This window comes from Phyllostomus hastatus, unplaced genomic scaffold (assembly GCF_019186645.2).
Source record: "Phyllostomus hastatus isolate PE091 unplaced genomic scaffold, TTU_PhHast_1.1 phas_scaffold_760, whole genome shotgun sequence".
NCBI lineage: Eukaryota > Metazoa > Chordata > Mammalia > Chiroptera > Phyllostomidae > Phyllostomus > Phyllostomus hastatus.
The window spans coordinates 1,654,653-1,682,175 of record NW_025334040.1 but is presented as its reverse complement, the minus strand read 5'-3'; the positions used below and the strand labels follow the sequence as shown (position 1 = coordinate 1,682,175).

Here is a 27,523-nt window from a genome sequence, read left to right as displayed (position 1 = left end):
TGCATAATATAGCTCTAAAAAAATAAGGGCTTTTAAAGTAAAGTATTTCTAAACAGTGCAGTATATTGATTTTCCTTTAAATGTTTTGTAAATGTTATCACTGACATAGCCATTCTTCACATGCACTTGCATCTTTATTAATTTTGTAGAGTTCACAACTTTTCCAGCAGGGGGCACTTGAAGGCTGGAGGAATTTTTTCAAAGGTGGGATAAGTACAGAGAGCGCCATGGGATTTTATCATAACCCAGAGTGATCCGTCTCCCCTTACCCCATTGTGAAAATCTCTTTGGTGCATCTAGATGCAAAGCAAAAGATGCGGCAGGCCTGGAAGTCCTGGTTGATCTACGTTGTTTTTCGGAGGACCAAGTGTCAGATGCAGACCGCTGCCCTGGAGTTTAGGCAGCGGAGTATTTTGTGGTGAGTGCACTCACAGTTCAGCAACTATCATTTTGTCTCAGCTTTTTTTTTTTTAAAAGATTTTATTTATTTATTTTTAAAGAGAGGGGAAGGGAGGGAGAAAGAGAGAGAAACATCAATGTGTGTGGTTGCCTGTTGCATGGTCCTTACCAGGTACCTGGCCTGCAATCCAGGCATGTAGCCCAACTGAGAATTGAACTAGTGACCCTTTAGTTCACAGACCTGTGCTCAATCCATTGAGCTACACCAGCTGGGCCTGTCTCAGCCTTTCTTTATGCTGCTGCGAAACAGCACAAAATCCCACCTTAGAACAGTTTTGAACATAATTGGTACCTAATATATACTTATTGAGAATTTGTCCAACTATAAGATCAAGTTTTCACATAATCATAAGTAACACTAATTGAGTACTCACTATGTTCTAAATCCTGTGTTAAGTATGTGGGTATATTAATTTTTTAATGTGATACATCTCATTTAATCCTCACCATAAACTGTAAAGTTAAGTATTCTTATTGTACATATAAAGATACATGAGGTCTGTTTGGAAAAAGTCCAACCATTGTTAATATAATGAGAATGGTTAGGGTGATGTTGATGTAACCTGGCAGCCAAGGCAAGTGGACTGGAATGTGCACGTGTGAACAATGACGACTTCACTGTACTAGTCATGGGGGGCGGTAGACACTGTTGAGTGAGCATGTGTACTGTGTGGCCGTCGCATTCAAAATGAGCAAGTAGAGTAATGAATCTGCATCACACTTTGCATTGAGCTTGAACATTCCTCCATGGAAACTATTCAGATGATTCAGAAGGCTGCAGCTATGGGCAACTGGTGATTGGCAGCTTCATCACAACAACACTCCCGCTCATGCAGAGTTTTTTGGTGAAATATCAAATCACCCTGGCGACTCAGCCCCCCTATAGCCCAGATTTGGTGCCTTGTGACCTCTGACTTTTCCCAAAACTAAAATCACCTTTGCAAGGGAAGCAATTTCAGACCATCAGTGAGATTCAGGAAAATAAAACAGGGTAGGTGATGGTGACTGGAAGAACTGTGTGAGGTCCCAAGGTACCTACTTTGAAGAGGATTGAAGCATCATTGTCCTATATACAATGTTTCATGTATCTTGCATCTTCTTCAATAACTGTCTCTATTTTTCGTAGTACATGGCTGGACTTTTTCTGTACAGACCTCATAAGTTGTAATTGGCAAAGACAGAGCTCACGACACAATTTTTCTGATGCCAAAGACCATGCTTCTAACTGCTTCCTTGCACTGCAGCTCATCAGCATTGTCCACACATTGGAGGGAGATGAGTTAGTCCACTTGGAAGCCGGTTGTGTGTAACGATGAGCTACTTTATAATGGGGCTGATTCCACCGTACAGTGTTTCTAGTGGTCCTTGGTGTCCGGAATGACAGCATATTAAAAGCTTAGTTTCTGCCTGAAAGAGCTGGGCCTTGTATGGATAAGAGCAGAGGCTTTGCACCTAGATTGAGCTGGGTTCAAGTCCCCGTTCCAATGTGTGTTATTGGGTCATTTCACCTCTCCAGGTCTCACTTTTCATCTGTGAAATAGTCACACCAGTAAGAATCTTTCGAGGTTGTCATGGGAAACAAATAAGATAATACCTGTAAAGAATTTTGCATGGTATTCAGAACATCAGTGGATGTGAAGTTATTTAAAATTTTAGAAATTTTGAAATTATTTAAAATTTATTCGGTAAATATTTAAAACTTCTGAACAAGTATACACTTCTACTAGAGTCTGTTGGGGATATTTTAGAAATTCTATTTATTCAGTGTATATTTATCAAGGGCTTAAAATGTTCCTGGTACAGTGTTGGGTGCTGGGTCTACACTCAGGGAACTTCTGATTCCCTAAGTGCTTAAAAAGGTAACTAATAATGCAAGATAGCTTGCTATTTTGGAGTGAGTAGTGCAGCTAGCACGGCCTGGGATAGGAGAAAGGAGGTTTTGGTGGGTTAGAGTGATCAGGCAAAGTGTTTCCATAAAGCAGAAGTTGCCAGCTCATATCCTCATTACTGCTTTCCTCCATCAAATTAGAAAATAAGCAGAAAAGACTTAATTCTGGATGAAACCTGGTCCGGACAGTAGGAAGGGAAGGGATCCCTCAAGACTGGAAATCTAAAAGCTACTTTTTTTGTGTGGATTGTTCTGTGAACTCTCCTGATTTTTTAAATGTTGGCAATAATTTATTATATATTTTTAAAAATTCGTCCAGGCCATACACAGCATGTCTGCAGTGTCTGAGGCTGGATCCGACTGAGGGTCCATCCTTTCCAGCCTTTAATTGGCAGCTTTGGGACTCTCGACTGAGCTTTTCAGCAGTGGCTCTAACATCCATCCGTCTAGAGACGCACCGTGAGGGGGAGGGAGTTGACCTGGAAGCCCGAGGCCCAGCCCTCACTACCCTCCTCTTTTCTGTGTGACTTTTCTTCTGGCTGGTTTCATCTTCGCCTTGCTCCTTGACAGGGCGTGTTGGAGCGAGTGGAGGCGGCGACTGGAGCAGCTCCGTGCGGGGCGTGCTCTTTATGCCTCCGCCGTGAAGCACCGGGCCCAGAGCCTCCAGCTGCAGGTAAGTCCCCCAGACTCCGGCTTTGGAGTCTCGTCCCTGTTGTCGAGCTCCACACCCGCAAAGGGTGGGGTGGGACTTCCACTCAGAAGGCCAGTCATCACGCTGCTGCCTCTGCTGGGCCCTCCCCACAGCTCACAGGGTTGAGGAGGAGGTGGGGGCCAGAAGCAACGTGGAGGGCTGAGCTCTTCAACAGACAGAGGTTGCTCTTAGGATTATGCTAGATGTGCTTACCAATGGTTTGTAGAGTGGGTCTGCTAATTGTGGAACTGGAAAGGAATTTACGAGTTAGTTATAAATATGTTAAAGAAACAGCAGTATATTTTTTGTTTTTACTGTTTCCTTATAGCCAATTAGCACTAATGAGGCGACTCTTGGAAAGCACCTGAGGATGGGGCCTGGCTGCCCATGGAATCAACCATGTTATTAGAGGGTGGGAACGTTCAGTCCCACCCCACCCCCCGGGGAGGGGAGAGGTGCCGGCGGTTGAATTAATCGCCAGTGGCCAATGATTTAATCAATCACGACTATGTAATGAAGCCTCTGTAAAACCCCAAAAGGGTGAGGGTCAGAGGGCCTGCTGGTTGGCGATGTGTGGAGCTGTGGGGAGCGTGGCATGTCTGGGGAGGAAGCCCCATGCCCCTTTCCCACACACCTTGCCGTATGCACCTCTGCCATGTGGCTGTTCCCCAGTTATAGCCTTTTATAACAAATGAGTGATCCACTAAGTAACATGTTTCTCTGAGTTCTGTGAGTTGTTCTAGCAACTTAATTGAATTCAAGGAGGGGGTCGTGGGAACCTCTGGTTTGTAGCTAGTTAGTGCATGTAACAACCAGAACTTGCAGTTGCCATTCTGAGTTGGAGGGGATCTGTGGAACCTCCAATACGTGGCCAGTCAGTAGAAGCACAGGTAAGAGCCTGGGCTTGGGGCTGGCATGGAAGTTTACGGGCGTGAGGGTGGGATAAGGGTGGGGGACAAGGCAGTCTTGTGGGACTGGACTCAGCCCGTGGAATCTGAGGCCATCTCTGGGTAAACAGTGTTGGAACTGATTTGAATTCTTGGACACCCTGTTGGGATTGGGCCCAGGAACCCAATTTGGAGGGAGAGTAGGAGTTGGGTCATGAGGTCACAAGAGGCAGATGGTAGGGCTTTGCGGGCTGTGCCCATTAAAGGCTTGGGCTCTCACTCCAGGGCAGGTGGGAAGCTGTTGGCTTTCAGGGGAGAGCGATGTGATCACCCTTACCTCTTAGAAGGATCCCTTTGGTTCATTCCATGCTGCCTGTTGAGTAAGAAAGGGAGGGGGAGATATTAGAGGGCGTGTGTGCTTGCTTATATTTTCAAGAAGAATAATGGAAAACTAAACCTAAAACTAACAACAAAGTGGTTACCCACGGAGGGAGGGAGGGAACAATGTTGGAACAAAGTATTTTTGTGAATTTACTTCGTTATACATTTTAAACTTTGGAACCATGTAGATATTTTATATAATAAAAAAAAACAAAAGGAAAGCAAAACCAAAAAACAGTCCCTAGGATTTTAAAACACTCTGAACCAAGCATATCAAGTTTGTAGCAGTGACTACACAGAGAAAATAATTACTTCAAGTAACCTTAAAATACAATATTTTGTCCCTTCTTCCCTAGCAGCATGTGGTCTAAGGACGCGGAGAACCGCCGAGAAATGTAAAACTGTACTCGGCAGTCTCATGTTAGGGACAGGTTTGGAATTATGTTGAAACTCCTATAGCTCCGTTGTAAGATAAAGCAAATAACTACAGCAGTGTCATTAGGAATCACAGTTTTTAGGATGAAAGAAGATATTACAGGTATTCAATCAAAGAAATTAAATAAAAGTCCTGTAATTTGAAGCTGGAAATATAAATATCAGTATGGACTCAAGACTTTTTTTTTACCTAAAAATCTTCTGACCTTAAAAACCTTCTGACTGACAAGACTTAGAAGCAGTGGCATTAATGCAGCATTTGGCTGCTGCAGAGCCCAAGCTGTGGTCTCTGCTACTTCCCACAGAAAGGAACTGAGGATTTTTTTTTTTTTTTTTTGAGAAATGGCTGATTCCAGGTCTGCAGCTGGAAATAGACACTGTAAGACTAGGGCACAGATTTTCAACCTTTTACATCTCATGGCACACAGGCTAATTACTAAAATTCTGTGGCACACCCTAAAAAATATTTTTTGCCACTCCGACAAAAATATTTGATTGCTTTACAAAAAGTATGATAATGGTCATTACGTACTCTTTTTGCTCCAAAGTGACTTTTTTAAAAAAAATCAGGCACCTATACAGAAGGATTTCTGTACCAAGAATGAACCAGTCAGATGTGACCTTATTACGTGATGTGGCCAATAAGATGCAGCTCTGTTCCATGACCTGATATATTTATGGTTCAAGACAGGGCATTCACACTGGATGGCTATCATTGTGTTGGCTATTATCACTTTTTTTATTTGCCAGTCTAGGGAAAAGGCACTGACCAGTGCCTCTGACTAAATAGTCAGGTGCTGCATGTTTTAAAAATTCCTGCAGCACAGTGCTTGAAAATCGCTGGCCTAGGGTGCGGTGTGCTGCCAAGTGAGCGGATGAACAGAGGCTGAGAGGGTTGTGCCAGGACTCCCGTAGGCTTCAGCGAGAACAGTGTGGGCATCAGAAAGAATAATGACTACAGTGGATTGAAAAACATATCAAATATGTAAAAGTAATGCATTCATAATGAGAAGTAAAGAGGAACTCATTGGTCACAATTTAGGTTAGAGCATTAGCTCAGTTCCTTGAAAATTAATGAAGGTAAAAATGAAGCATTGATCCTGCCTTTCCTGTACAAACTAATCTCTGCAAAACCAGAAGGTTAATGAGAGACTAGCCTTCTTTATAGATTTGCAGTTAATAAATGCAGGAGCACTGGAGGTAGAAACTCACTGTTTGCCACTCCTGATGAGAAATTGGGTGTAGGCAGCCAGCACCAGGTGAAAAGGCGATGGGGAAATATAGTGGACGGATCAGAGTGATGCCACCTGAAGCCACTGAACAGTCTTGGCGCTGATAGAACTAGGGCAGCCTGCCATGCTGTGCCTCACGGGGCAGTGTAACGGGAAAGACCTAGTACCACTCGAGAACTGTTCTTGTCTAAAAATGTGAACATGACTCCAGTGATCGATTCATAGGAAACTCAGAGATCAGAGGAATGAGTTTAAGCCACCCTGAGGAGGCAGCCAAGTCTCTATAACATTTTATAGGGTAAACATAAAGGAAGAATTGAAGGTTATACTAAATGAAATCAGGAAAAATCTACAGAGAACCAACAGTGAAGGGAAGGAAGCCAGGATTCAAACCTACGATTTGGAACATAAGGAAGAAATAAACATTCAACCACAACACAAAGAAGAAACAGGAATTCAAAAAAAAATGAGGATAGTATATATAAGAAGCCTCTGGGGACATCTCCACACATGCCGACATCTGAATCCTAGGGGTGCCAGAAGGAGATCAGGAAGAGCAAGACATTGAAAACTTATTTGAAAAAATAATGAAAGAAAATTTCCCTAATTTGGCAAAGGAAATAGACATACAAGTCCAGGAAGCACAGAGTCCCAAACAAGGTAGACCCAAAGAGGACCACACCAAGATACATCATAATTAAAATGACAAAGAGAGAAGTAAACGATAAAGAGAGAATCTTAAAAACAGCAAGAGAAAAGCAGGGAGTTACTACAAAGGAGTTCCCATAAGACTTCTGGCTGGTTTCTCAAAAGAAATTCTGTAGGCAAGAAGGGACTGGCAAGAAGTATTGAAAATGATGAAAAGCACCCTGGCTGGCGTGGCTCACTGGATTGAGCTCGGGCTGTGAACCAAAGCATTGCAGGTTCGATTCCCAGTCAGGGCACATGCCTGGGTTGCAGGCCATGGCCCCCAGCAACTGCACATTGATGTTTCTCTCTCTCTTTCTCCCTCCCTTCCCTCTCTAAAAATAAATAAATAAAATCTTTAAAAAAAATGATGAAAAGCAAGGACCTACAACCTAGATTACTCTATCTAGCAAAGCTATTATTTAGGATGGAAGAGCAGATAAAGTGTTTCCCAGACAAGGTAAAGCTAAAGAAGTTCATCATCACCAAGCCATTATTACCAGAAATGTTAAAGTGACTTATTTAAGTAAAGAAGAAGATCAAAACTAAGAACATTAAAAAGGCAACAAATTCACAGCTATCAACAGCAAAATCTTGAAAAAAAACTGAGCAAACAACTAGAACAGAAACAGAATCGTAGATATGGAGATCATTTGGAAGGTTATCAGCAGGGAAGGAGTTCGGGGAGATGGGGGAAAGGGTGCAGGGAGTAAGAAGCAACATTGGTAGGTACAAGATAGAAAGGGGGATATGAAGAAAAGTATAGGAAATGGAGAAGCCAAAGAACTTCACATGCATGACCCATGAACATGAACTGAGGGGAAGGATTGCAGGAGGGAATGGGGTACTGGGCAGAGGGGTGCAAAGTGGGAAGAAGTGGGACAACTGAATAACAGCCAATAAAATATACTAAAAAATTTGTATGTTTTGGGGGAAAAAAAACAGACCACAGAAGATCGTGCATAAAAGCAGGGACAATAGTGAAGAAGCTATTATCAAATTCCTGGTGAGATTGTGGACAAGGATGATAGCAAACAGGTGTTGGATTTCGGGTATGGTCTGAAGGCATTGACATCAGGATTTGCTAATGGATAGATAAGATGCGAAGTTTCAGAGAGAGAGAGAGAGAGAGAGAGAGTCTAAGATGACTCCCAGGTTTCTGACCTAAGAAACTGATCAGTGGAGTTGCCATTCACTGAAATGGGGCAGATGGAGGGAGAAGCAGGCTTGTGGGGAAGCATTGGGAAGAGCTGCATTTTTAGCTCCGTGTCTTCAGCCTGGTAAGCTTTCTGCATGTCCAGAAGGAGATGTCAGGAAGGCAGTTGGGTATATGTGAGGAGTATTGAGGACAGGTCCAGACCTGAGATGTAAATTTGGGAGTCCTGGGCATGCAGGTGGTAACTGAAGCTAAGAGGGACTGGGTGAAAGCACGAAGGGAGTGAGTAGCTAGTGGAGAGGTTCCAGGATCAGCAACTGGAGCCGAGAGACGCGTGACATCTTGGGTGCCAGCTGAAGGAAAGTGTGATACCGGCTGTGTCAGATGCTTCTGGTTGTTCAGGGAGGGCAAGGACCGATATTTGACCTTTGGATCGAGAAATTCAGAGATCATGGGTGTGCTCGGTAAAAGGGTTTAGGTGCGCCCGCTGGGGAGAAGTTCAAGGAAGCCTGCCTGGGAGAAGAAAATTTACAAACAGCTTTTTTGAGGAGTTTGGAAGGAAGGGAAAGAAAACGAGTGTTAGCTGGCCGGCAAAGTGTGGCTGGTGTGTGTTGGTTGGTTTGAGGATTAACTAATTTATTCCTTTTAAGAAGCATTTCTGTGACAGTAATCTCCCCCACCCACCACTTTTTATTTTTGACAAATACCAAACCACAGAAAAGATGGATACTGTATACAGTTCACTAGGGTAACCGATGTTTACACCTTGCCACATTTGCTTTCTCTATCATATATTTTCTGAGCCGCTTTAAAGTTGCAGACATAAAATTTAACGAAATACTTTAGCTTATATCTCCTAAAAATAAGGATATTTTCCTATTCACTGTAGTATCATTATATCCAAGACATTTAATGTTGATATGATAACATCTAAAATACAGTTGATGTGCAAACTATACATTGTTGCTGTTTTAGTGTCAGGTCCAAGTCCAGTGGCAGGTCACCCATTGCTTTGGGCTGTCATATCCCAGAAGGGACATGTATGTCAGAAGGGACATACATTTTTTTTTTAGAATGGGAGACATAACAGCACATTCATGTGCTGATGTAAAAAATCTAGTAGAGAGTGGAAATAGATAATGCAGAAGTGGGGGCAGTTGCCAGAGCGATACACTGAAGAAGGTGAGAGAAGATGGGATGCATCCTTAGTGGAGGGATGACCCTTGATGGGAGCATGCACAGTTTGTCCGGAGTAACAGGAGAGAAGGCCAAGCCTGTGGGTAGATGGAGCAGGGGGGCTTGAGAAAATTCTTTTGTGACTGCTTTTATTTTCTTGGTGAAATAGGGAGAGTGGTATTCAACTGGGAGGAAAGAAAGGCGAAGAGGTGTGACAGGTTTAAGGAGGTGTGAAGCTGTCGTCTGAGACGGCCCTCTTCACACTAGGGCGTGCGCGTCGTTGAGCGTGCATGGAGATATCTCCAGTGTGTGCATTTATGGACATTCTTCAGGGAGCCATTCCGTAGACTTCAGCTTCTGCAGATGCACTTCCAGGAAGCCCGTGTGTCTGAGGAGGGCCTCTTGGCAACAGGCTTCCTCTCCCTTTGGAAACACCTGTGCTCTCACCTGTGCCAACTCTGAGTTCATTGTATCACCCCTTGGATTGTCCCTGCTTCTTGGCTGCTCATTGTTTTGTTTTGTTTTTTTAATTTTTAAAATGTATGTATTGATTTGAGAGAGAGAGAGAAACATCAATTTGTTGCTGAATTTTTCTGCCTGTCTTTTTACTCACTGGCCTCTGGCATGTGCCCTGACCAGGGACCAAACTTGCAACCTTGGGCAGTCGGAACGATGCACCAACGAGCTGAGCTACCTGCTCAGGGCGGCTCGTAGACTTGATTGTTCCTCTTCATTTGTGTTCTTAATCCAGGGGAAGAACTTACTTTCTGGAAGTAGGATGCCCTTCCCAAATATCCTTGCACCCCAAGTTCCCACAGCTCATCATGCCACTTGTGTCTAATTTTCACCTTTCGTGTGTGTGTGTGTGTGTGTGTGTGTGTGTGAGTGTGTGTGTGAGTGTTTCTGTTCTCTCCACCAGCACTTCACCTCTGCTTCCCTGCCTCTCCTGTGAGTGTTGTCTCTTCTGTGTCCTTCAGGCTTGGTTGCGGTGGCGGGAACAGCTCCTGCACGTCCAGGGGGAGAGACAGAAGGTGGCCTCCGCAGTGAGGCACCATCAGCACTGGCAAAAGCTGAGATCCCTGAAGGCCTGGCTTGAATTCCTGCAGGCCCGGAGGGTAAAGAGACGGCGGAAGGGTGAGCAGGAAGTCCCGGCTCAGGAGGGCAGAGGGGTGGGTCACAGTTTCCACTCTCCTTCTGCCAGTGGTGCTGATTTATTAAGGAGAGATATAATGGTACTATGCCACGGATTTTGGTAAAAGGAGGTTGAGGAGGAAAAATCCATCATCCTCAATTCCCATTTATTGTCTTCTATACATACATTTTATTCAATGGGGTTTTAATTATCCTATAACCACTGTGTTACTATGATTAATATGATGTATGTAATTTTGTCTATTGCTTTTTCCCATACAACTTACCAACACTTTCCCGTGTCTTTAAGTATTCTTCATTAATGTTATTTTTTTAATGGTTACGTTTAATAGGATGGCTTACCTTAGTCTATTAGCCATTCTTCTGTTGACAGATGTTTGGATTGTTTCTGTTTGTCCTCAGTTATGTGAATGTGTGTGACTCATGATGTTGAGTTTTTTTAAACACTCTTCAAATGGTTTACTTCCCAGTGAGAGTTCAGAAGTAACAATATGTAGCTCGTGATCATCAGGACCGTCTATACTGTTGTTTCTTTGGCCTCTGCAAAAGTGACTCAGTCTCTATGCTAGATGCTGAGTTGGGCATTCCAGCTTTTACCGGGCCCTCTCTGCAGAAATCTCGAGGCTGCCAAGGCTGTCTCTTGGGAGAGTTTGAATGTGTCCGTTTGAGACTAGTGACAGGAGACCACTGCCTGGCTGCCCGAGCCCGAATGGGAAGGCAGTGAGCTGTTAGGAACGGTGAGCTGCAGGCTAATGTTCCCCCAGTTACAGCATTTGAATGTCAGGACCGACTCCCTTTCATTTCCTGCACTTCAGCGCATCGGGCCATTAGCTAATTAGCGTTAAAAGGAGATGGAGCTGGCAGCCTGCATCAGCCTGACTGAAAGCCCAAAGAAGCCTTTGCCAGCATGTTGTCGGAATGGTGTGTCATTGACTCAGGCCCTGAAGCCCTATCTGGGAGACCTCAGTGAAGAGGCAAAAACAAGACCCAACTTTTGAAAACAGCAGTTGCCATTCTTACTCATCAGTAATAACTATGAGCCTCAGCTCTTTGATTTTGTAGCATCCTCTTCCCTAAAATTCCAGACCTTTTCTCTTGGAAAAAAGAGAGGTAGCTAAGGGATTCCCAATAACCTTCCCCTGCTTAGAAAACATTCATTCTAGAGTTCTTTGTGAGAGCAGCCTTGAGTCCCCTGCTGTCTGCCAGTGGTGGGGTTCACCTTGTCTTAAAGATGCTTCCAGTTCATGGCTCACTGAGGGGCGTCAGAACTTGTTATTTTCTCTGTTGTTGCAGAGCTGGCCGAGCGATTCCACCACGTCACTGTTCTCCAGACACACTTCTGCGACTGGCAGTGGGCCTGGCAGCGGAGGGAGAGTTTGCATGCTCACCGCGCACGGGTGGAAGCCCTGGCCAGAAGGATGGTGCTGCGTCGGGCCTTCACGCACTGGAAACACTGTATCCTTTCCAGCCTCCCAGCCCTGTCTGCCCCCTCAGCCAGGACAGAGTGAGCTCAGCATCCTGTACAGCAAGAATCAGGAGACACATAGGAAACAATTACTGAACAATTTAATAGTGCCGATCTCTCTTGATTTCTTTTAAGGTTTTTTGATTGGGAGTATCCATACAAAACAGGATGTATAGCATATTTACAGTTTAAAAAATAATAATTAAATGAACACCTATGTACCCACCAGTCAGCTTAAAAAATAGAACATTGCTAGCTCCCGTCTGCTCCTCTCTGATTGTATTCCCTTTGCCTCTCCTCCTCGGAGGTTATGCTACTGTGCTGAATTTTATGTTACAGTTTTGTAGCCTTTCTCCCCACTAGGTGGGGGAAATAGCCATAGCCATTTCTGTCTCAGAAATTTGTTTTATTTCACGTCTGTTTTAGAAAGCCCTCTGTTCTTGGCGGATCTACCGTGGCGATCGTAGCTTCCGTTTATGGAGCGTGTACTGTGTGCATGCGTTTTGCCTTATCCCCTTAGTCTTCACAGCAGCCCTGTGGCGTGGGCATCGCCACGTTCCCTTCACAGAGGAGGAAGCAGATTCAGGGGAACTCAGTAATTTTCAAACTCACAGCGAGACACTGGCAGAGCCAGGATTTTTTAAGCCCTGGCCTTTGAGTCCAGTGCGCACCACACCTGCCACAGTGTGTGCCCGGGTGTGGGGGTTTAGACTGCCTGGGACGTGCATCCGCACCCTCGGTTGTTTATCACACTCTTGCGCTGTTCTGAACTCCTGCCTCAGTTCCGGAATGTGCGGAAGCTCGAAGACTGACAGTTGTTCATTGTCTAGTGGGGGCAATAGACATGAAAACGAATCTTTACAGTGTGACGTGAGAAGTGCTGTGGTAAAGGTTTACATCACGTCCTGCGAGAGCTGCTGTGGTGATCCAGCCGAGGAGATGTTTGAGCCGAACTGAAGTCTTAGGGGATGGCACCGTCGCCCAGCGGCGGACTCGGGGCGCTGTTTCCGGCGGGGGGAGTGGCACTTGCACGGGCGTAGATGAGGGACAGCATTCCAGGGTGGTGACGGGTCCGTAGTGACCCGTGTGGGGGGTGGACGGCAGTGGGGTCGTGTAGGTGGGTGCTGACTGGGGACCTCTGTGGGCCGTGGTCAGGAATTTGGGCTTTCTCTCGGCAGCACTGGGGGTCCTCCGGAATTATTCCAGAAGGAGCACGGCAGGTTTATACTCTGGAAGGGCAAACCTAGATGAGAGGAGCGCAGCTAGCACAGGGACGCCAGCTATGTGAGGTGGCTGTCTCGCCAGTCTGTATGAGGGACAAGTCCCGTGAACTGCAGGGTGTTGGGGGCGGGGACAGAGGGACGGGAGAGATTTAGGGGGAGAGCAGACGGACTCGGCGACTGAGTAGATGGCAGGAGTGGGAGGAGAAAAGCCCTGAAAATAAGTCCAAGGTTTTTTAGCTGAAACATCTGACTGGATTGTGATGCCAGAACAGAGAATGCAGGAGAGAGAAGTTCTGTGTTAGATACGGCGATTTGGACATGCTTAGGGCAGTGGTTGGCAGTTTCTCTCAGCTGGTCTTTGCCTCTTATGAAAAGGGCATCAGAGGAGAGAAAGGTGAGGCCCGCTGTTTGAGAAGTAACTCGCGTGGAATCCCTTCGTCCACTCGTCCTTGGGTCATCAGGAGGGGACAGGGGACCATCAGCCCATCTGCGTATCCTGTGCTCCCCTTCAGACGGGTCACTGGGATTGTACCATGTGGGGGTGGCAACCTTGTTGAGATCAGAGGCCTTAACTCCTGCAGACGTGCTGCTGTGTGCAGAAGCAGCCGCCCAGTGGAAGATGGCGGAGGAGCACTGCAGGCGCCGCTTGCTGGTAAGTGTGTCAGCCCTGCTCCAGCATCCCTTCTTGGGGTTCCGGACCCACGTCATGCTCTCCCAGTGCCCCTGGTCCTGTGGTGAGCTTCAGTCATGAAGCTCTCCTTTATTGTGGGTGTCCCTGTTGTCATTTGGGGTCAGAGATGGTAATGGTGTGGGGTCAGAGGAGACTGGAGCTACGAAGGAATCTTAGAGATGATCTGGTCTCACATGGTGGGCCCCCGGTTTAGCGGTGGAAGTCTGGTCTGTGAAGTTGGCCAGAGCAGCAGTGCTGAGGGTGAATCGAGGTCCGGGGAGCAGTGCCTGTTCTCTCCCCAGCCCTCAAGAGCGCTTTGAGCATCCTGTGGAGTTCCCCAGAGCACAGCGTGGGAACCCCTGATCGCTTTTCTGTCTCGGCAAACTGAAGCCCGGGGCCGGGGGAGCATGGGCTTTGCTGGGACCACGTGTGAGGCGCTGACGGAGCTGGAGCCAGGCCTGCGTGTCCTGCTTCTGCCTCGACCCCCCCTACTCCCCACGGATTCCTTCTCTCCCTTCTATTCTACTCTCGCAAAACTGCATTTATGATTGTGCAAGTATGCACATTGACCCCACATGGTCAAAAAACAAAACAAAACATCATAGACTACAAGTCTGTCTCTTTTGTGAGAGGCTAAGCTGGTGTTTTTGACCTTCGTCTGCAGTGTTCCCATCTGGGTCAGGGGATGTGCCCTGGTCAGAGGTCAGGGTGTGTTCGTTCCTGCGAGTTGCCGTGGACACCGGGGGGTGGGGTCGAGGCCTGGCTTGTGGCAGGCTCCTGTTGGGACTCAAGCAGAGAAACACTCTCGGGCACAGGGGGACAGCTGTGACCAGCTGTGATTGAGCTTCTTGTCACTGCTATTATTTTTACAGACAAGCCTGATTTGTGCCCTGTCGTGTCCTTTCTTCCTTTCACAGCACCTTTGCTTCAGAGCCCTGAAAGACAACGTGACCCGGGCCCACCTGCAACGAATCAGAAGGAATCTCGCTCACCAGCAGCATGGTGCCATGGTGAGGGTCTCCTCCTGTATCAAGGGACTTCTCCTGACGGCCACTCTTTTTTCAGCCTTTTGTGCTTACAGATTTGTCCCCTGACCTGTAGGCTCTGAAACCGTGGTGTCCATTTTCTATTAAAGAAATGGACTATTATGGACTATTAAAGTCCATACCAGCCAGTAGAGAAACCTTTGTTATTGCCTTGTTTAATCCCATTTTTTTATCTGTTTGCTAAGAGAATTGGTACTTGAATCAGAGGTCAGGGACCATGGATTCTGACCCTGACCTGGGGAATGGGGTTTGAGCCTGCCTTCTGGGAGGTTTCGGTGGTGTCTGTGGTGGTGTCTGCTCTGTCAGTCTGTTCCCTGCGGGGGCTGGTTTGCCTGAGGGCAACAGGCGTTCTGTCTCTTCTTGTAGATTGTGTTTCTGGGTGTACAGGGATGGTGTTTACTTGTTTTGTTGTTAATTATGAGAATGTTTAAATGTATAGAAAAATATGAACACTAGTGTAATAAGCAGCTATATATAATACCATCTGAATTCAACAATTGGTAATATTTGTTATATTTACCTCCTTTTTTTTTTACAGATTTTATTTATTAGAGAGGGGAAGGGAGGGAGAAAGAGAGGGAGAGAAATATCAATGTGTGGTTGCCTCACATGTGCCCCCTGCTGGGGACCTGGCCCGCAACGCAGGCATGTGCCCTGACTGGGAATTGAACCAGCAACCCTTTGGTTCGCAGTCCACACTCAATCCACTGAGCTACACCAGCCAGGGCAACCTCCTTTTTTCTGAATCATTTCAAAATAAATAGCAGACATCATGACGCTTGACATCTAAACACTTAAGCATGCATCGCCCAAAAAGAATGTATTCTTATGTAACCCATTAGCATTACGATCCCTAGCAAAGTGAACAGCCATCTCCCTATTATTCAGTGCCCAGCCCGTGTTTGACTTTCCTTCAAAATGTCTTTATAGCTGTTTTTACTTTTTTCAATTAAGGACTGATTATTCACTACATTTGGTTGTCTCTTAAGGCTCTTAATAACAATCTCCCCCCTCCTCCTCTCTTTTTTTGTTTAACATGTTTATTTCTTTTTTAAACTGTGGTAAAACGCACATAATGAAACTTATCACCTTAACCATTCTTAAGTGTACAGTTCAGTCATTAAGCACATTCACGCCATTGCACAACCATCACCACCCTCCGTCTCCAGGACTTTCTCCATTTTGCAAAACTGGAACCCTGTACCATTGAACAGGGACTCCCATCCTCCTCCCCCGGCCCCTGACAGCCACCGTTCTCCCTTCTCTTTCTGTGAACGGGACGTCTCCGGGTGCCTTATGTTTACGGTATCAGCCCTCTTGTGACTGGCTCACTTCACTCAGCTCAGGGCACACTTTTTATTTTCTTATGACACTGACTTTTTGAAAAGGAAGGCTGGTTATTTTGTACAGTTTTCTGTATTCTAAGTTTATTTGTTTGTTTCCTTTTGATGTCATTTGATTTTCCTTTGTTCTTTGTAACTGCTATAACTGGTTGTTACATCTAAGGGCTGCATTAGATTGAAGTTACACATTTTGTGGCAAGACTGCTCCACAGGCAGCACTATGTGATGGGATCACTTCCGGTCTCTGCAGCGGCATGTCCCCCGCAAGGCCCATGTTAGAAGAAACAGCTTCTGATCTCCATAGACTGGAAGAGCCTTCGTTTGCTTTTCGTGTTGACCCAGAATAGCTCCACGTAGCTTCTCCACAGCCCTTCTGCAGGCCTGTTCCATGCTGGGTGCTCCAAACTGAGGCCATTCCTGCTTCGGGGGACCTCACAACCTTTCGATGTAGGGGTTTCCTAACTAGTAGGTGAAGAGAGATCAATTTGCCTTTATAAACTCCCACTTTCCTCCTGTTTTGTTTCAGCTGCTGCGCAGGTTCTGGAACCTCTGGCAGTCTCGGATTGAGCAGAGGGAGGAAAGAAAGCAGCTGCCCTTCCTGCGTGCCGCCTGGGACCACTACAGGTGGGGGCTCGGCCTTCTTCGTGGGCTCCCAGGGACCCGCGGTGACAGACTCACTGTTCCCCGGGAGTGACCCCTTAGCCTTCCATGTGTTACGGCAGCAGGTTCAGAAGGGCCCCGCTATACTAGCCATTGTTCCTCACCTTGTGTTTCCCTTTTGGCTGATCAGAGGAGAGGCAGAATGGGAATATTTGTACTGGTTCTTGGCCACCGGGGTTTGAAGTGTGTGCCTGCTAGCTCGCTGCCTCAGTCGTTCCAGCTTTAGTAACATTTGTGTCGTAGAATTCATGCATTAACGCTGTTCAAGAGAAGGCTCAGGCCGGATGAATATTTGTGGCGTGGTCTTGAACGGTGCAGAGCGTGTCCTCAATTTTTTAGAGTTAATTGTTGTGTTAAAATAAATATATGAATGCACCACATGTCTGTGAGGAAAAGCCAGTGTGTAGGAAGGAAGGCAGAGAGTTAAATAAAAGCTACCTGGGTCGCTTTTCCTCCAACCCCTTAGCCTTACTCTTCAGAGGTGAGCACTATTCACTGCACCCCGCCACCTAAAAGAAGCCAGTTTAATGCACTTAATTTGCATCATTATAAGTTTAACTTGGGAACATTTTTTAATAAGTCAGAACCCCAGTGTTTAACAGACTTAGTTTGGAGTTATCAGGGTATGTTATTCTAAGTCCTGGTTTACAAAACTGAGTGTGGTTCTCATTCTCAGAATCACTGTGTGAAGGAGCACCGTGGTCATAAACAAGCCCCAGAGCTCAGCCTCAGAACAAGAAGGGTATTTGGGGGGTTTCACGCTATTACCTTAGTTCCAGAGATGCTGCGCTTGGTGGTCTAGTTAGGTTTACAAGAAAGTTGTTAACATTTCTGGGCAAGCCACAGTCCGAAATCAGGATTGTCTTTAACACTCAAGTTTAATTACATCCAAATTTACCTGTCTCAAAAACGAAGTAAAAATGTAAAATCAAACCTGGAAGTGGGATGGGCAGTACCTTGGTGTGCTGTGTTGTATTTCAGAGTAACATTGCTGCGCAAGTGTACCAGGCAGTGGTTGCAACATACCCAGAAGAGGCGATACAAGCAGGTATGGAGTACTTCGTAGCAGATGCCTCTGCTGGCTTATATTCTTGGATCCATTTGCTTTGGAAAAATTCTTGGAAAAGGCCCATGCCAAGAGGTCTTGGTGTTCAGATTTGGAAGAGAGGGTGCTGTAAAAACTGAAAGATATTTCCCCCAGAGAGGTCGAGTGATGTCGGAAAGTCTGCGTAATTCCCACTCCTCCATCTGCTTTGAAAATGTGGGTGTTCTCTGAAAGTGATGAGCTCTCAGTGGCCGTTCATTCCATGTACCTCTTTACTCAGATTCCTTTATTATATTAGTCAGCTACCCATTGCCCAGCGGGACCTTCAGAAGATACTGGGAAAAGTGCAGAACATAAGTGCCACACCCCTGTGCTAACCAGTGTGAGACACGGGGACCCACAGTGGGCGGGGGGAGGAGGGGGTCAGGCTGACGGGCTGGTGAAGGCCGGGCGAGAAAGACGGATTCTGTTCCATTTGAGAAGGACTTGGTGAGCCGCTGCTGTGCCTCAGGCACTGCCAAGCACTGAGGATGCAGCCGAGGTACAGGGCAGGCAAAGCTGCCCTCGGAGGGCTTGTAATTCAGCCCCAGGGATCTTGCAGGCCAGCTCCAATGGTGCGTGGCTGTCTGGAGTGCTGACCCGAGAAGGATTTCGAGGCCACATTCAGGCTCAGGGGGACTGGTGGCGTCTGCACGGGCACCGCAGTGCGGCATGGGACGATGCGTGCCTCTGTCTGGCCGCGCCTGGCCGTTCAACAGGGCGACACCAAGCGAACCTGCCCCCGTTATTTTCGTGTGCCCTCCCGATGGGTGTGAACACTTAGGCCATAGAAAGAAAAACTTAGATAATTATAAATATATGTGTATACACATACATATACAAAGAGATGCTTAGCCCACTTTTAATTGAAGTGGACAGTTTTCCCCTATCATGTGAGCAGAAATTAAAAATGATTTAAACTTCTTCTCAATTTTGTGTAAGAAGCAAACCTCCTTCAAAAGTGTGACCCAGAAAGGTCGTTTTCTTTTTTAATGTAAAGTACAAATAATGGTCATCGATTGTTTTACCTTAGCTGTTACAGGCCCGAGCGGACAGTCACTTCCAGCAGAGAGCCCTGCCCGCAGCCTTCCAGGCGTGGAGGAGACTCTGGCGGTGGCGCGAGCAAGAGAGTGTCCTCAACGCGAGAGCAGCGCGCTTCCACAGGTGTGCAGCGGGGGCGGGCGCCTGGGGTCTGATTTTGCCGCCCACACAGCCATTTGCTTTGCCTTTCAGCCTCTCAGGCCCATAGGCCCAGGTTTTCCCTGGTTTCTCTGTAATGTGCCTGCATTGATTCCATCTGGCAGGAAGACAGCCAGTATTTTCCCCCTGGGAAAACTTTTGTTCATTTTTATTGCGAATGCTTTCAAAACAGCCTGGGTTTTATGCCCCTTCCGTCATTTCAAGCCACAGTGAGCTCCATCAGAGCTGCCTGCTAGCTCTCTGGATCGGTGTGGTCGACCTTGCATTGCTCTGGCAGGCGTTCTGCAGTGTGATTTCCGTGAAACGTTTTGTTCCTGTTCTGCTAGACCTGGTTTTTTGAAGTTGTGAAATTAGGACAGACAAGGAGCAGAACTGCATCTTTTTGGCTGCTAGTGGGGCAAAGATGTACGTGGAATGTAATGAAATGACTCATCGCTAACTCCGTGTCTGCCACTATGCTAGGCCTGACGTGATGGGAGAAAGGTGGACTCACTGGCCTGTGACACCATCATCTTCCCTAATAATTTCCTTCTGCCAGCCGTCCTGAGAGAACAGGTTCAGAGCGATACGTGACTCGCCCATGTGATTACAAACTGATTACAAACAGTAATTAGCAGAGCCAGGGTTGAAATTCAGAGCTCCTTGATTCCAAAGTCCAAGGAGGAGGAAGATCTTTTTAATGACTTTGTGGGAGATAAGGCTGTCACACTAGAAGCAACTGAAGAACAACAGTTCAGGAGAGCAGATCCTTGTGTCCTCAGTTAAGCCAGCCACAAGGTCTGGAGCTCAGAGCTGGTGCTGAGGCTGGAACCTGGGGGAGGCGTGGCTGTGAGCCGAGGGGGTGACAGGACGGAGGGAGGGAGAGGGCAGGATGAGGAAGACCAGGCTGAGGGCGTTGCCTGATCCTGTAGGTAATGGACGGATGTTCGTGGGGATCGCACCCACAACCTTGGCGTATCGGGATGCTGCTCCACCCAGCTGGGCTACCCCGCCAGGGCATCTGGCTTCTTTTAAAGTTCGGTGGAATGTTTTTGAGACTGAGCCATGTTGCGTGTTATCAGCAGTTCAGTCTTTTGTTGCTGAGTAGTATTCTGGGGCAATATTTTGATCCATTTAAAATAGGAGTTGTTTCCTGGGTTGAGGCCATTACAATTAAAGCTGTTGTGAACATTTGTGTTCGTGGACTGTTCTCATTTCGTTGGGAAGAGATACCTAGCACGTGGTTATAGGTGGTCACGTTCATTTTATGTTCCCACCAGAAAATATGAAAATTCTAGTCTCCCTACTCCCTCTGCAGCATTTGGTTTTGACAGCCCTTCTCATTTAGCTGTTCTGGTGGGCGTGGGCGCTCCTCTCCCCGAAGACTAACGACGCGAGCATCACTGAAGCCGATCAGCTAGGAACAAAAGCCAGCTGTTCGACCAAGCCAGACCGATGGGGGAACTCCGGAGTTCCTCCAGAGTGCTGCTCGACCCGTGGGAGAGGAGCTTGCAAGCTTCGGGTCCCCTCTGAAGGACTCTGGGGGGGTGTCCAAGAGGAACAGGGGCCAGTGTGGGGTTGGTTGCTGTTTCTGAGGCAGGATTGGGAGGGACGAGAAGCGGGGACTCGCTCACTGGGAGTCCCGTGGTGAGCATCCTCGGGAACAAATGACAGCAGCAGAGCTTGTCCGGGCGCTGTAACGCCCCGTGGCATTACAGCTGCCGGGTGACGGGGGAGACGCCGTCGCCTGGCCCCTGCTTTCCCTGCGTCCGTCCTGCCCATCCGACGAAGCGGTGCGGTGGCTCTAGTTTTGACTCTTTCAGTCTTTTATCACGTGTTTATCGACTGTCAGTTTATCTTTTGTGAAGTGCCCGTTGAAGTCTTTTCTCTGGCTTTTAGAGCATTGGGTTATGTGTCTTTTTATTATTATTGATATATAGTTCTTCATATAGTCTAGACACAAGTCCAGTGTCAGATACACATACGTATTGAAAATATCATCTTCCAGTATGTGGCTTGCCTTTTCATTTTCTAACAGTATTTTTTATTTTAAATGAGAGCACATGGCTTTGCCAGTGCACAGCCCCTGGTGGCTGTTGACCAGTTGTCCAGCACCGCTTTTGCAGGCTTTGACTTCGTGACGGTGAGCAGGTGGGCTGAGGCTGCGGCAACAGAGCAGTGGTGGCTAAACCTATCTCCCCGTCTACCTCCCCTGGGACGTGGGTTGTAAATGCCGCCTCCTGGGTGGCCTCAGACCTTCTCGGTCAGCCCTGGGGCCAGGCATCCCTTTCAAGCCACTGGCCCCAAGGATTTGTGTCCTGGCTGGTCAGCATGCACCGGGACAGCTTTCACTGGAATCGTTGGTCACTGTTGGCAATTCAGCGTGGCATTGCAGAAGAACAAGGGTCTCAATGTTGGGGTCTTTTTCAGACTGTGTGCCTGGCTGACGCCAGAAGTACTTGGAAAGCATCGCATTGTTTGTGGGTTTTTTGCCCACTGTTTTCTGCTTTCCTTTTCTTCTCCCTTTCTTTCTCCCTCTCTAAGCTTATTTGCCTCTTTATAGCACAGTGTCAAAGGAAAAATCCAATGGAACTTTCCATTCTTTTTTAGTTGTTTAATTTTAAGTGCTTTACTATTACTGCTATAATTATTACTATTACTTTTAACAGGGAGACACTAGAGAAGCAAGTATTTGCTATTTGGTGGCAGAAGATGTTTCGGCATCAGGAAAACCGCCTGGCAGAGAGAATAGTAAGTGGCTTTCCCCGAGGAGGCACCTGGGATGCGCAGGGCCCGTTTCAGGCCTTTGCATTCACTCCCCCCGAGGACACCGCCCGGAGCCCAGACCCTCGCTGGAGGACAGTCTGCCCGTGCGGCACAAGAGGGGCCCGGGTCTGGGGCGTCTGTTCTCTTTGCACTGTGGCTTCTGGGCCAGGGCAGCTGGCTCCCGGGCGTCCCTTCTTTTCCATCGGTCGTTATTTGTAGCCTCTGGATTCTTCTGGCTTCCGTGTCCCCTCCTACTCGACCCATTCATTGCCCTCTGCCCTGCGACAGGCCATCCTTCACGCCGAGCGGCAGCTTCTGCGGAGGTCCTGGTACACGTGGCGGCAGCAGGCGGCAGCATATAGCCAGGAGCGGCAGCGGCAAGCGGTGGCCTGGGCCCACCACCGCGGGGGGAGGCTCCGGAAGGCCTTCGCCACGTGGAGGGAGCGAGCCCGAGGGCTCAGATCAGAGTGAGTGGGCTCTTCCGCCTCAGAACCTTTTCCCGTCTCGGCCCGGCTTTGGTCACAGGGGCAGCACCATCAGATCTGAGTGCCCGGCCAGAAGGTCGTGTTAGCCTGGGCTCTGGGTTTAAGTTCTGGAAATTTCAGTCTAAAGCAGCCTAAGTGAAACCAGGGCTGTGGCGAGAGGATCCCGGAGCGTGACGGGGACAAACATGCCTGTGGACCTGGAGTCCCGTCCACAGGCTGCACCCCCATCGCTGCTCGGAGCCCATGCGGAGTGACCGTGGCCAAGGAGTAGACTAAGGGGCTTGTTGGGGCATAACTGGGCCCCTCCCCAGGGGCAGCAGCTGTGGCCAGCGGGCACGGTGGGGCAGTTTTCACCACACCGTTTGGTTGGTGGGGCACTGCAGACACTGTCCTGCTTTGGTGGCTTTCTGCATCCACTTGGTGCTGTGAGGCCCCCCCACCTCTCAGGCTCTGGCCGCCTTTAACCTGCACGGTCCCCTGCACGTGAACAGGCTTCGGTGGTACTTGAAGCCCCGTGAGGCAGTCTGGGAAAATGATTACACATGCACTGTCCCGGGTGGACAGCCCCAGTCCTTTGGCAGCTGTTTGGAGCAATCTTGACTCTCTTGCAGATTTAAGAACCGCCAGGCAGGAGTGCGGGATGGTGAGGTCCCCCCTCCCAGCCCCCCCGCGGGGAGGGCCCCAGCCAGCGCTGGGCTGCAGCGCTGAGCTCTGACTCTCCCCGCACAGGAAGACGGGCGTGGTGCTGGCTGCAGAGTTCCACTCGGCACGGCTCCTGCGTTGGGCCTGGAACAGGTGGACAGAGGTGAGGCTTGGCACAGGTGCCACTCACATGTGGCTTGCGGACAGGTGGAGCTGTGTGTTGGCGTGACTCAGCAGCCATACGGGCTGCTCCCCAGTCCCTCTGAAACCACCTGCCTCGGAGCGTAGGGAAGAGGCCAGGCAGCAGATGAAGAATGTTAGCCTGGTTCCATGAGACGATTGGCTCAAATGCCGTGTTCTCTTACGGGCGAGGCTGTTCTCTGCTGAGCTCTCACTGAATCTGAAATTCCCAGTCTGGCCACCGACACCCACCCTGCTCTGAGCAAAGACGTTTGTGCCGACATTGCTGCAGTGTTATAAGTAGGGCACTGGCCCCATGTAATCACCACAAACCCCCTCAAGGCACCTGTTTCTAGGTGGGGAGCCGGGCTCCCAGGTTTTGATCCTCACCCAGGCTCAGCCAAACTGCGTGTAAAAGGAGGCCAAGCCGAGCCTGCCCTTCCCGGCCCTCCGAGGCCGGCTCTCTCCTCTGCCCGCAGTGCCTGGCCCTGCGGGGCGCCGAGCGGCAGAAGCTGATGCGAGCAGACCTGCATCACCAGCACACCTTGCAACTCAGGGCGCTGCAGACTTGGGGGGTAGGGGCTGCTGCCTTCCCCTCTTGGGCTTGCCTTTGGGGGAGGGGAATCCTGAAGACTCTGTTTCCCTTCTTTGTCCTTCCTGCCCCGCTCACAAAAGAGTAATCCCACCACCCTCAAACAGAACAAGCGCCCTGGACAGTGGGTCTCAGCCACAGGGCTGAGTTCTTCCACACTTGCTCGGAAAATACAAACAAGAAAAGTAAAAACAAATGCTGTCTGGGGACCCCAGCCTTACTCTCAAAGCGGCCCCTGGTCCAGCAGTCCAGGGGTCTGACTTAGGAGGTGAGGACTTGGTGAGACAGTCCCCTCCCTGTTGTGTGGGTGGTCTCCTGGCCTGGGGCCTTTGGCCTCTCCCTTCCCTCTGGTGAGTGCTGTTAGCATCAAAGTCCGCGCCGAGAACCTCTGAGGCCTGCCTGGGGATAGCACCCAGGGGTGGCCTCCAGTCCTGGTCTCCTACAGACTTACCAGAGCCGGGTGCAGAGCGTCCTACAGGAGGTGGCGGCCAGGGAGAGCCAGCACAAGAGGCAGCTGCTGCGGTGAGTCTCCCAGCGTCTCCCAGGCTCAGCCCGAGGACCGGGGAGCAGACTCCAGACCCAGGCAGGATGGGGGCTTTGTCCAGGGCCAGCGCAGGGCGGGCCTGGCTGCTCTGTGCCGCTCACAGCGTAGCTTTGGCTTTTCCACAGCAGGCGCCCCGTTCGCTGGTTCACCTCTTACGTCTCGAGCCCCTGCTGTGTGCACAGTGGGTCCTCAGGGAAGCAGCTCTCACCTGGGTGTCTGTGAGACCTCCCGCGAGTCCTGCTCCTCTGAGCGCTCCGACCTCCCGCGAGTCCTGCTCCTCTGAGCGCTCCCCCCGCCACCCTTTTCAGACCGGACAGATTCACTTCTCAAGGCACCATTTTAGCTCCTCCTGTCCTGCTCTGGAAGCTGCAGTGGCTCCCTTCGCCTCAGTTCCCAGTCGGTTGCCTCCCCTCTTGGCTCTCCAGGCCTTTCACTGACTCTCCAGAGTCATCTTCCCATCTTCAGGGCCTTCTGCGTCTGTGACACGCATGGAGGTCACCTGCCCCGGCTCCAGCTCCCGCGTGAGCCGGTCCCCCAGCTCCTGCCGAGCCAAGCTCTGGACTCGCTCCTCCGGCAGGCCTCCCTCCTTCCACTCCTGCCTTCCTTCTCCAGGCTGCCTGTGGGCGGTGGGCCTTGTGGACTTGAAACACGGCCGTCCCTCCTTCGGGGTCCCACGAAGTGCCCACTCAGCTCCTCGCAGGGGCGCGGAAGGAGGGAGCCCCTGGACTGACTCAGCCGCGGGCCTGGTGCCGAGGTCCCGGTGCCCTCCCTCCAGCCGCCCGGTCTGTGTAGCTCCCTCATCACTGCATGAGTCACCGGCCTGCCAGTGCCTGGCTGTGACTTGGCATTCCCCGTAGCACCTAGCTGCGTGAGGGTGTGGTGTTTGGGCCTGGTCACCACGATGTCCCCGTGCCTGGCACGGCAGGTGCTCAGCAACCGAGAGCTGCACGTCTGCGTCAGCGTAAACATCGGTGAAAGGGACGCCCTGCGGCACAGCGTGTCCTCGACTCCGGGGAGGGCTGAAGGACCAGCAGTGGGTCACAGAAGCCTCACGCGCTCTCTCCACACTAGTGTCACCACCCCCGTCCCGGCCTGTGCACCTGCAGGGATGTGTTCCATCGCTGGAGAGAGAACACCGTAGCCCGCGTGGATGAAGCTAAGAAAACCTCTCGAGCGAGAGCTCACTACAGAAGGGCCCTGTGTTTCAAGGTGAGGCCCGGGGAGGCCAGCCGGTCCCCCAGGAGGGTTTGGGACTGTGCTCCTGCGGGGTGGGGCCGGGCGGGGCGGCTGGGCGGTGAGGGCGGCGGTGCCAGGGATTTGAACGGAACAAGGAACCTAGAGAACGGGATGACTGTCCTCCTCCAGAGCCAGGTGAGCCGTTGGGTTTTATTTATTTTACTTAATTATGAACCAGTATTTATTAAAGCAGAACACAGCACGTAGTGAGTAGTTTGTGTCAGAGCCAGCATTTTGCGCACGTGGACTTTCCCCTGGGACAGACTGTTTCATCGCCGCGTCTGCACAGCGGCCAGAAGGGGATGCCCGCCCCTGCTCATCAGCCTCGCAGGGTGTCTGGCCTCGGGACTTTCTGGAAAGTGTGGAGCACCCCATTTGGTCACCGTTGGTGGGAAGTGGCCCCAAAATACCACCTGGTGGGGTCTGGTCCCCATGCACTGGGAGAGGGGAGTGGGTGGTAGGATGTGGCTGAGGGAAGAAGACAGAAGGGACTCAAAACAAATGAAACGGCAGAGGTGGTCCCGGGACTCGGGGCGCTGTGGCAGACAGCCGCAGGTTGGAGCCCGGCTGGCAGGCCGGGCCACTCCCAACAGCTCAGAAGTGTCTGGAGAGGAAGAGCGAGTGCGCACGGCCGAGGCCCAGCCTATCCGCAGGAAAGCGCCGCGGCCAGTGGCCAGCGTGTGGTCCCCGTGCTCCGGGAGTGGGGTCAGGACTCTGCTTGGCTCCAGGGCTCAGAAGGGAGGAGGCCTTTCTGGGGCGAGTGGAGTTCGTGACGGTTTGGGGAGCAGGCACCAACCAGGCATCCCTTGGCTGCCTGACTCCTTTTTAAAGTGTTCTGTTAGTGTGATTTCATCTGTCATACGAAGGAGTGCGTGTAACGTGCAGTTTCCGTGTAACGGAGTACAGCAGAATGACGTCTAACTCCTTCTAGTGTGTCCTCCCAGGGATGTGTCTCAGCGTCACGTGTCCGCCACTCGGCCTCCTTCCCTGAGGGGCTGCCGGCAGAGCTGGGTGTCCCCAGGACGCCAGGACATGCTGTGGTCACCTCTCTGTTCTTCACTGCCCCTTAGGTCCTGGCCCAGTGGCGGGAGGCCGCGTCAGTGCAGATATACTACCGACAGCAGGAGCACTGCGCCCTCCGGGAGGCGCGGAAGGTGCTGGATGGGGGTAAGTGGGGCCCCGGCGGTGAGGAGGGGATTGGGAAGGGCCCAGGACTGTCAGGCTGTGCTGTTTGCCTCCCGTGAGTCTTTGACCCCTTCCTGTGCACTACTGTCCTGTGGCTGAGGTGACACAGCACCACAGACTGGGACATTTAGAACATCAGAAAACTGTTCTCTTGGGGCTCTGGGGGCCAGTTCCAAGAGCAAGGTGCTGCCAGGGCCGTGCTCCCTTGGAAGGCTTAGGAAGAATCCTCCCATGGCTCTTCCAGCTTCCAGGGCCCGCAGCGGTCCTCGCTGTTCCCTGGCTTATAGACACGTCACTGGGGCGCACGGCAGGCCCTGGGACTGCCACGTCCGCTAAGGATGGGACGAGGGACGTGGGAGACTTGAGACTGTTCTCAGTGCATTGTAGATGTGCATTCGACACCCGTGGGGCCGTTTCTTGGCTCAGTGAAGGCCTCGCTGTTGTGGGCACACCTTGGCAGTGCGAGCACGGGCCTGGGGCTGGAGGAGGACCGACTAGGAGCGAGGCGTCATTGTTAAAACAGTGTTTACAGAGTGCAGGCCGGAGTCAAGCGCTGGCTGTGCCGCCTGGGGCGAGTCCTCGGCTCTGGGCCTCAGTTTCTCCATCTGTAAAGTGGGGATATGCTGCCTGTCTCTCGGGGGTTGTTACGAGGACCCAGTGAGACTAATGTACATGTGCTTGGAGCAGGGCCCAGAGGTGTCAGCATTCAGTGCTAATGCTTGGCCTCCAGGCTGCGAACGCTGCCCCCCGACTCCCCCAGCAGGCACTGGAGGGCACCCCATCTGGGCATCAGTGCTCTTCTCTCAGAGCCTAAGAAAAGGAAGAAATCCAGAGTAAAAAACAAAACAATGAAAACAGAGGAGGGTGTTTCCTCCAGAGGGAACCTAGTGACAGACACCAAATGCAGGGCGTGGGCCCTGCCTGGCTCAGGCTGCTGGACTGCTGAGCCTCGGTTTCCTCCCCGGCGAGACAGGGCCACCGCCTCTCACCCTGTCAGACTTCTGGGTCGTCCGGCAGCATCAGGCACTCTGGGGGCCCTGGCACACGGCGGTCCTTGTGGCTCTGGTGGGCTCTCGGGC

General features: G+C 50.1%; 1 protein-coding gene and 1 long non-coding RNA gene across 2 annotated transcripts in view; one reads left to right on the top strand and one right to left on the bottom strand.

Annotated features, from left to right (window-relative positions):
• Window positions 1-27,523, top strand: part of SFI1 (SFI1 centrin binding protein) — a 50,748-nt gene that overhangs the window by 17,365 nt on the left and 5,860 nt on the right. Inside the window, 16 exon segments of the mRNA XM_045826731.1 lie at window positions 301-418; window positions 2,918-3,020; window positions 9,970-10,126; window positions 11,438-11,599; window positions 13,414-13,484; window positions 14,420-14,512; window positions 16,418-16,515; window positions 17,533-17,599; window positions 18,669-18,799; window positions 21,484-21,565; window positions 21,869-22,047; window positions 22,795-22,870; window positions 23,367-23,462; window positions 23,925-24,001; window positions 25,130-25,232; window positions 26,330-26,426. Coding sequence (XP_045682687.1) covers window positions 301-418; window positions 2,918-3,020; window positions 9,970-10,126; window positions 11,438-11,599; window positions 13,414-13,484; window positions 14,420-14,512; window positions 16,418-16,515; window positions 17,533-17,599; window positions 18,669-18,799; window positions 21,484-21,565; window positions 21,869-22,047; window positions 22,795-22,870; window positions 23,367-23,462; window positions 23,925-24,001; window positions 25,130-25,232; window positions 26,330-26,426 — 1,710 coding nt within the window.
• LOC123810785 lies at window positions 3,056-11,227 on the bottom strand. Its single transcript, XR_006784322.1, has 3 exons — window positions 10,487-11,227; window positions 4,263-4,298; window positions 3,056-3,286 (listed from the first exon to the last, which is right to left on the bottom strand). It is a non-coding gene; the product is annotated as an uncharacterized LOC123810785 (long non-coding RNA).